Below are 9,309 nucleotides of genomic sequence, written 5' to 3'. Positions count from 1 at the left end.
GGGATACAGTTCCTGAAGGGGCTGACTCACTGGGATACAGTTCCTGACGGCGCTGACTCTGACTGGGATACAGTTCCTGAAGGTGCTGTCTCTCACTGGGATACAGTTCCTGAAGGGGCTGACTCTCGCTGGGATACAGTTCCTGAAGGGGCTGACCCTCACTGGGATACAATTAATACATTTACAATATTCAAAGAAAAGTTACAGAAGGTTCCCAAACACTCATTTCTTCTAAAGCTAAGGTTCTAATCTGCAACCAAAGTAGATGTTGATAATTCAGTAAGTACACTTTGTATTTCCTGATCAACTGAATTTACAATTACCATGGAATGCGCACTTTTCCATCTCAGCAGCAGATGAATGCTGTTGTGACTTGCTTTGCTTAATGAGTGTCTAATCATCAAAGCCTTCTTTAACCATTCATGAACAAAGACTTCACTGGGTTTATAATGGATTGTCAGTGTCTTGACTAAAACAACAAACTGGATGCTGGAGATCTGAGTCAAAAGCATAAATTCTTGGAGAAACTCAGCAGGTCTGGCACCATCTGTGGGAGAAAGCAGCAAAATTAAGAGTCACTGGACTCAAAACTTTATACCTAGTTTCTACCCACAGATGTTGCTAGACCTGCTGAGTTTCTCCAGCAGTTTCTGTCAGTCTCTTGATCTTAGTTTATCACCAACTAAAGGCCTTGATTTGTACAGTTCTGATGCAAGGTTCTGAGGAGATCTGTGATTCCAGGTGCAGTCTGAACAGGACATACAACAGCTGGAGGAACCGAGTCTCCCTGCAGACAAGCTACAGGGTGAGACAAGAGACAGAGAATCTGAAATCAAAGACCTGAAAGAATCCATCTTCGAACTGCAGGACCATGTGGAGCAGCTTCAAGCAGTCCAGCTGCATAACAACAAGACCATCCTGGACCTTGAGGGTAAGTCAGTATTTCCATCACAGATAGTCACAACTGGACTCATAGCGAGGGTGAGAGGTAGGTTCAGCATTCGTCCCACCCGACACCCAAACCCTCGTCCTGACATTTCAATATTCATCAGCCAGAGAACACTGAACTGAGTCAGCCTTAAAGATAATGTGGCCAGGAGAGCAGGTCAGAGGCTACGAATTCTTCAATGATTAATTCACCTCCTGTTTTCCTGATACCTGTCTATCATCTACAGGGCACAAGTCAGGAGTGTGATGGAAAACTCCCCACTTGCCTGGATGGGGGCAGCTTCAACGACACTCAAGAAGCTTGACACCATCAAAGACAAAGCAGCTTCCGTTGGATTAGCACCACATCCACAAACACCCATTCCCTCCACCACCGACACTCATTATAGCAGTGTGTGCTATCTACAAGATGCAGTGCAGAAATTCACCAAAGTTCCTTAGATAGCACCTTCCAAACACAACCATTTCTAATTAGAAGGACAAGGGGAGCAGATACATGGGAGGATCAGCCCTTGCAATTTCCCCTTCAAGCCACTCACCATCCTGACCTGGATATATTGCCATTCCTTCAGCGTCACAGGGTCAAAATCCTGGAATTCCCTCCCTAAGGGCATTGTGGGTCAACCTATAGCATACAGACTGTGGTGGTACAAGAAGGCAGCTCACCCCCACCTTCCCAAGATAGACATTAAATGCTGGGCCAGCCAGTGGAACCCATTGCCTGTGAATTAATACAAAATAAATTTAGTCTTTGTTAACTTAATTGGTTTTCTTATAATACTGTCTTTCTAAGTAACACTATATTTTCACCTTTTCTCTGCCCAGTTCTGTGCTTCTCTAATCATTTCTCAAATCTCATTGCATTGTTAGTTGCCTTAAATCACTGCTCTTTTCTACAACTCACTCCAATGCATATTCTCACCATGAGGTTTGCTCACTGAATTCTCAAACCTCAGCATTGTGTCTGTTATTTGAGCCTATAGCTTTATCCTAATATTCCATTACTTTAATTGTTTCACTATGTTGTCCTGACATGAAATGTGACAAACCTACAGTCACTCGCAGGCCCTTTCCTGTCTCCCTATGTGGATTTGATTACTCTTATTCCGTACTAGTAGTGCCAATACAGGCAATGTAGATTCTATTATCCAATTTGCAACACTTAATTTATTGTTTAGATTTCATTTATCTTTTAGGAATTTAATAAATGCCGAGGAATTTTGTATCTCACTACAGTACATAAATGTAAAGAATTTGCATTTGTTTCTGTACCCAAGTCAGCAGTTTATAATAGGAAATGTGTTCAGACAGCCCCAGATCTGAGCCTAGCTGTACCAACATGTATTAATTAATTGATTAATGCATTGATTAATTCCTTTTCTTTCCAGGTAAAGTGATGACCTTAGAACAGCAGAAACGCGAATTGGAGAAGCAACTTAAGATGTCTAACAAAAAAATGAAGGTCGGTAAAACTATCCTGAGTGAACCTAAGACCCCAGTTGCACCACTCACTCCAATCTGCTTTTAACAGGATCTTTAGATCCATCCACAATAATACAACAGCTGAAAGGTATCCTGCAGTGGTCCAGACTGGATATTTGGACAGACCTGCTCAAACTCATATTGGCTCATGGATAGAGACCTGGATTTCCATGTATTAGGGACAACTCCAGAGCCATTTAAGAATGTGGTGAGTCCTGATCCCAGGACTCCTAAACCATTCCCTGCTGTAGCTATTTTCACCGTTGTTTCCAGTCTCTGTTCCAAAATCTTTCATTTTTGAATAAAAGCCAAAAGAACTGCAGATGCAGTAAATCAGGAACAAAAACACAAGTTTCTGGAAAAGCTCAGTAGGTCTGGGAGTATCTGTGAAGAAAAATCAGAATTAACGTTTCAGGTTTGGTAACCCTTCCTCAGAACTCCCAAGGTGAGCTTCCACCTCATTCATGTCATCATTCGAACTGCCTAACTCTACCTCTGTAATGTCATTTGACTTTCCTATATGTCTCAGCTCATCTGGTCCTGAAACCTTCATCCATCCTTTTGTTACATCTAGACTCGACCATTTCACTCACACCTGGCTGATCTCCCAAATTCTGCCCTCAATCTTCCAAACTTCTGTTGCCCATGTCTGAACTCACACCTGATCCTGTTCTCCTTTCAGCCCTGTGCTGTCTGACCTGTACAGGTCAAGCCACAACATGATTTTAAAATTCTCTTCCTTGTTTTCAAATCCCTCCATGGCCTTATCCACCTGTCTCTGTAATCTCCTCCAGCCTCACAACCCTCCATGATTTCAGTACTCCAAATTCTGGCCTATCGTACGTTCCTGATTTTAATCACTCTCCCAGTGGTAGTTGTGCTGTCAGCTGCTTGGGGCCCTAAGCTCTGGAATTGCCTTCTTAAACCTCTGTGCCTCTCTATCTCACTTTCTCCTGTTTTAGAATGCTCCTATGAAGCTCCTTGGGCTGTTTCATTGTGATCAGCCGTGATCATGCAGAATGGCGGAGCAGGCTCAAAGTGTTGAATGGCCTACTCCTGCTCCTATGTTTCTGTGTAAAGGCGCTACAGAATTGTAAATTCTTGAAAGACCATAAGAAATAGAAACAGGGTAGGCCATTTCGCCCCTCAAGCCTGCTCTGCCATTCAACGGAATTAGGGCTGATTCACATTTCTACATCCATTTTCCTGCCTTTTTGCATAACCCTTGATTCCCTGACTGATCAAGGACCCATCTATTTCAGCGTCAAACATACACAACATTGTGCCCCCACAAGTCTCTGAGACAAGGAGTTCCAAAGACTCACAACACACTGAGAGAAGAAATTCCGCCTCACCTCAGTCTTAAATTGGCACCCCTCTTCTCTGAGACTATGCCCTCTGGTCCTAGACTCTCCCATGTGGGGAAACAGCCTGTCAGCATTTACCCTGTCAAGCCCCTTAAGAATCCTATAAATTTCAGTGAGGTCGCTTCTCATTCTCCTAAACTGCAGTGAGTAGAATCCCAACCTGTTTAGCCTTTGTTCATAAGACAATCTCTCCATACCAAGACATACCAACCTTCTCTGAACTGCCTGCAATGAAATAATAACTTAAATAAAGGACCAAAACTGCCCACAGTACTCTAGATGTGGTCTCACCGGTACCTGGTACAGTTGCAGTTAAGTATTCCCCACTCTTAAAGTCCAACCCCCTTGCCAGCATTCCATTAGCCTTCCTGATGACCTGTTGCACTTCTGTGCTCACTTTCTATGTTTCTTTGTTTTGTGCACAAATATCTCCTAGTCCCTTTGTGTTGGAGCTTTCTTCAGCTTTTCCCCATTTAAATAATATTCTGTTCTTTTGTTTTCCTTCCAAGATGAACAACTTCATTTTTTTAGACATTATGCTCCATTTGCAAACTTTTTGCCCACTTTCTTAACGTATCAATGTCCCTCTGTAGACCATTTGCATTCCTCTCACAACTTGCCTTTCCCCCTGTTTTTGAGCTGTGCACAGATTTGTTTGGATACATTTGCTTTCTTCCTCCAAGTCATTAATATATTTATATTGTAAAGTGCTGCAGAGCGAGTAGTATTCTGTGTGGAATCCCACTGGTCACAGGTCACCAACCTGAGAAAGAACCTCTTATCCCCACCTGCTGGTTCCTGCCCATGAGCCAATTTTCTATCCAAGCCATTATACTGCCTCCAACAACGTGGGTACTTAAATTCTTATTGTTGTCAATTAGATTGTATAAATGTTTCATTGAGTAAGGTAAGATATACGGATCATCATCAACAACAACTTAGAAACCGCCATCACATCATGAAACCACCCGAGCAGCTTCAGGGGTGCATTTTAAAACAAAGTACTATACTGGTCCACATTAGGCAATGTTAGTTCAGGTGACCAAAATTGTGGTTAAAGTGGTATGTTTCAAGGAGTATCTTAGGGAGGAATGTGAGTTGGAGATGGGGAGAGCATAAGGAGGAGAATTCCAGAGGTCGAGGCCTTGGTAACTGAGGACCTGGCCAGGATTAAAACTGGGATGTGTGCAAGAGATGAGGATTAGAAGAATGGAGAGTTGTGAGGCTGGAGGATATTATAGAGAGAGAGTGGGTGAGGCCATGGTGGGCTTTGAAAATCAGGAGGAGATTTTAAAATCATGCTGTTGCTTGATCAGGGGCCAGTGTGAGTCAGAGTGCTGAGAGGAGACTGGGACTTGGTGTGAGCTAAGATAGCAGAGGTTTTAGATGACCTCAAGTTAATGGACTTGTGCTGGTCATGTGTTAGTTCATCATCATCCTGAATGCCTTGTTGCAGTAGCTGTTTAGTGGTTATGGGAGAAAACCAGAGCTTTCAACATCCAGAACATGATTACAACTTCCACAATGGCAGCTGGGGAATTTATATTTAATTAAATAAAAGAAATCTAGAATTACAAAGTTCTCTCAGTCATGGTGATCGTGAAACAAATGGTTATTTTGTAAAAACCCATCTGTTTCACTCATATCCTTTAGGGAAGGAAATCTACCATCTAACCTCCACGTGACTCCAGAACCACAGAGATGTGGCTGACTCTAATCTCCCTCTGAAATAACCTCACATTCCACTCAGTGTAACCAGGAAGGTGCCTCACCAGCACACCTCAAGCGACAACTATAAATGCAAACAATGATTGGCTTTCCCAGTTATTCTCACTTCCGGTACACTTCCAATAAAGGTTAATGGAGCTGCCACCTTGTGATTTAATTTATCGTATAAGAATATTAGATTCAGCTCCTGAGGGGTTAACACTAGGAAAGACTCCAGACTATCTGATGAATCTGTTCTCCTTTCTGGGCAGGAGGAGGCTGAGGAATGGCGTCACTTTCAGGCAGACCTGCAGACGGCTGTGGTGGTGGCTAACGAAATCAAGTGTGAGGCACAGCAGGAGATCCATGTCCTCAAGAGGAAGCTGCAGGAAGCAGAGCAGGGAATGGAGTTACTGCAACAGGAGCTGGAGGACCTGAGGGCCAGCAGGTTGGTCATGTGGAGGCATCAGCGAGCTGTCGTTCTCTGTCAATAACCAGCTGATGCTTGTGTCTAACTGCACTGTCCTGCAGCAAGCTAACCCAGAAGCTGATTCACCCCCTCACAGAAACAACTGGGGTTGTCCAGAAGAGAGAAGTTTGATTTCTTTAAGTGTTCACAATAGTTTGGAATATTCGTTGAAGGGAGTCAAATGGAGGGTCATCACCTGCAGAACCCTTCAGAGACAGAGTGCTCACTGCACTAGGTCAGGCCGGCAAATGGGAGCTGTCTTGTGAAGAGACTGAAATGGTCTCTAAAGGACTGGGTGGAGAGAGATTACTGCAGCTCCCAACATGAGATAGTCACAGACTGCACAGTTCAAGCAAACAGCAATAGTACATGGGGCACAGGACACACACCCACACTCTCTGTCTGTCAGTCCCTCTGTTTCTGTCTCTCTTGATCTGTATTTTGCTCTCTCAGTCTCTCTCTCTCTCTTTGCTCTGTATCATTCTGTCTCTTACTCTCTTTCTGTCTGTCTATGTTCCTCTCTCTCACTGTCACTGTAACTTTGTATCCTGCCTCCCTCTCTGTTTCTGTTTCACTTCTACCTCTTGACATTGAGTTTATTTTGGTAATTATAGTCCAGTCTGTTTGAATATGAGATAACTCTATAGAAGTTTGGGATGCAAATGGGGAATGAAATTGTAGTGAAGCTTCCATCTGATCCATTTACACACTTCAATAGCTGTGTTCAAACTCCGCATTTTCCCTCGCTCACTCTCTCCCTCACTTCCACCTCACTCTCTCCCTCACCCACCTCCCGCTCAATTTCCCCCTCATACCCCCACATCCCTCCCCATCACTCACCTCTCCCCATCACCTCCCTCACTTTACCTCCCACTCCCCCCTCACACCTCTCCCCCTCACTGTTCTCCTCCCCATCACTCTCCCCTTCCAGCTCACCCTCACTACCCCTTCCCCTTCCCCTTGTATTTACAGTTTATTATGATATTGGCTCTCACAAGCAGCTTTGACCCATGACAGAAAGGGGTAGCATGATGGCTCAGTGGTTAGCATTGCTGCCTCATGGTTCCAGGGACGTGGGTTTGATTCCACTCTCAGGTGACTGTCTGTGTGGAGTTTCCACATTCTCCCTGTGTCTGTGTGGGTTTCCTGTGGGTGCTCTGGTTTCCCCCCACAGTTCAAAGATGTGCAGGTTAGGTGGATTGGCCACGGGAAATGTAAGGTCCTAGGGATAGGGTAGGGTCTGGGTCTGGGTCTGGATGGGATACCCTTCGCAGGGTCAGTGTGGACTTGATGGGCTGAATGGCCTGCTTCTACATTGTAGGGATTCTTTAAAAAAATCTTTACTCCTGTCTGGGACACTGAGTAAAAGGTACTTTATTCATCTGAAAATAACTAGTGAGCAAGAGCCACACAGCCATCACCCCACCTGTGACTGATAGACAGCCTTCTCGCCTCAGTATGGAGTTGCACAAGTGTCACATATTTTTTGGCGGGGGAATTGAAGACAGATTGGCTGTAGGTGCTGAGATGTTGCAGATTTGGCACCCCATGGCCATTAGCACAAAGTCCTGAGGGCCATGTCTGACATTGCAGTGAGTTCGGGGTGACGAGAACCATTCATTTGTTCCCACCAGAAAGATTCATTGAACAAGAATTATTCCTGATCATATTCCCAATGACGTTATTCACTTTGATTCTTGCTCTGAATGGACATCCCAGAACAAGTTAAACAGTTTGTACTGGGCTAGGGTCTCCTCAATGGTCTCTGCTGGGGCCGCAGACTCTCTCTAGCAGCACCTCCTCTCTGCGCTTTGCCACCTCTTGTTCAGTCTCTGCACCAGCTGCTCTTTCAATATTGCTTCAGCCTTTCGCCCAAATCAAACTTTCTCTGAGATAGTTTCACTCATTCCTCTGCAGGTCTGATCCTTCCCAGGTGTGAAGCAATTCTGAGCCGGTGACCGAGACACAGGAGCAGCTCCTGGATCAGGGACCGGAGCTCAGGAGAAAGTTCTGAAACTCCGAGTCCAGCTGCCCGGACACTGGCCACAAGTTTCGTTAAACTGTTGGAAGGAGTATCCCAGGAACCAGGGTCCTGTCTGTGTGAACATGGACCTTTCACAGTGGGCTGTTGTGATCTGGAATGCACTGCCAGAAACGGTGGTGCAAACAGATTCAACACTAACTTCCAAATGGGCAACGGATGAACACTCAAAAGAAAAATGTGCAGGGTTCCAGGACATGGTTGAGGGTGTAGAATCAATTAAACAGATTGTTCAAAGAGGGGCTGAATGCGCTGAATACCTCCTCTTGTGTTTTTTGATCTTATAATAAATTAAGAGTGGGCATGATCTTGGCAATTTCACTCCATCCCCCCCAGTCCTTTCAGTGTTTCTCTTGTGACTGATCCCAGGCTCACTGCCATTTCACATCCAGTGCAGTATCGCTGCCACCTGCTGGTGGTTCTGTATCTGGTCGTCAGCTGTCTATTGCTCATTCACTGTAAACCCACAAACTTCTAAATCTTGCCTTTTATTAACAGTGTTAGGGTAGGATGAGGCAGATTGAGTAAAGACTTTTGTGCAGCTTAAACACTGGCACAAATCGATTGGACCAATTGGTCTGTTTCTGTTCTGCAAATTCCATATTCTGATCTTTGGTCTGATGATTCAGTGGTAAATAAATGATCTCAGTGAAGTGTTTCCGACACAGATCAGGAAGGCCATGTTTCGGTTCCCAGCCTGTGGTTAGCTGATCTATCTCCTATGCTTTACAGTCATAATGGAAAGGCAACGAAAGTTGGAAATGCCGCAATCAGGCAGCTGCAGAAATTCAATTTCCAGTATATTTTACTTTTATCTTTTGATTTTATTTAACACTATTTCCAACTTCACCCAATACACGCAATGTCCACATTTCACGAAATACCCATACCTTGAGTGGTGAATGTTTCTCCTCAGTGCGCTGCCGTCCCAGTTTAGACCACAGAGCAGAAATTAATCTGAGATCTTCCTGTGCTCTGTTTTGGGCTCAGTACTACCTTTATTATTGCCATGTACCTAATTTCTCTTTTAGCATATGATCGGTTATTAATCAGGATTTAAGAATGTCGAGTAATTTGAAGGATTCATTTGAAAACCTTAATGAGAGTTTTTCATACTTTAATTCACTATTTACTCAATGGGTTAATATTAAATTTGCGGCCCCACCTTCACGGTACCCACGGTACCGCCACCTAGAGACACGCAGCGGCACTGCAACGTAGCCGCCGTGCTGCCACCTACAGACACGCAGTGACACTGCAGCCTAGCCACGATACCGCCACCTACAGACACGCAG

The 9,309-nt window shown here is 44.5% G+C and overlaps 1 protein-coding gene across 4 annotated transcripts in view; it reads left to right on the top strand.

Annotated features, from left to right (window-relative positions):
- LOC109923160 (cytospin-B-like) overlaps positions 1-8,321 on the top strand; it is a 56,053-nt gene extending 47,732 nt beyond the window's left edge. For all 4 annotated transcript variants that reach the window (XM_048612615.1, XM_048612614.1, XM_048612611.1 and 1 more), the window contains 4 exons: positions 742-931; positions 2,337-2,410; positions 5,777-5,952; positions 7,891-8,321. In XM_048612615.1, the coding sequence (XP_048468572.1) occupies positions 742-931; positions 2,337-2,410; positions 5,777-5,952; positions 7,891-7,912 (462 nt within the window). In that variant the 3' untranslated portion in view covers positions 7,913-8,321. The remainder of the gene's footprint in view (positions 1-741; positions 932-2,336; positions 2,411-5,776; positions 5,953-7,890) is intronic.
- Positions 8,322-9,309: the final 988 nt, after the last annotated feature.

This window comes from Rhincodon typus, chromosome 26 (assembly GCF_021869965.1).
Source record: "Rhincodon typus isolate 14 chromosome 26, sRhiTyp1.1, whole genome shotgun sequence".
NCBI classification, from domain to species: Eukaryota; Metazoa; Chordata; class Chondrichthyes; order Orectolobiformes; family Rhincodontidae; genus Rhincodon; species Rhincodon typus.
The sequence above is the reverse complement of the archived record's forward strand: the minus strand, read 5'-3'. Positions and strand labels throughout refer to the sequence as shown.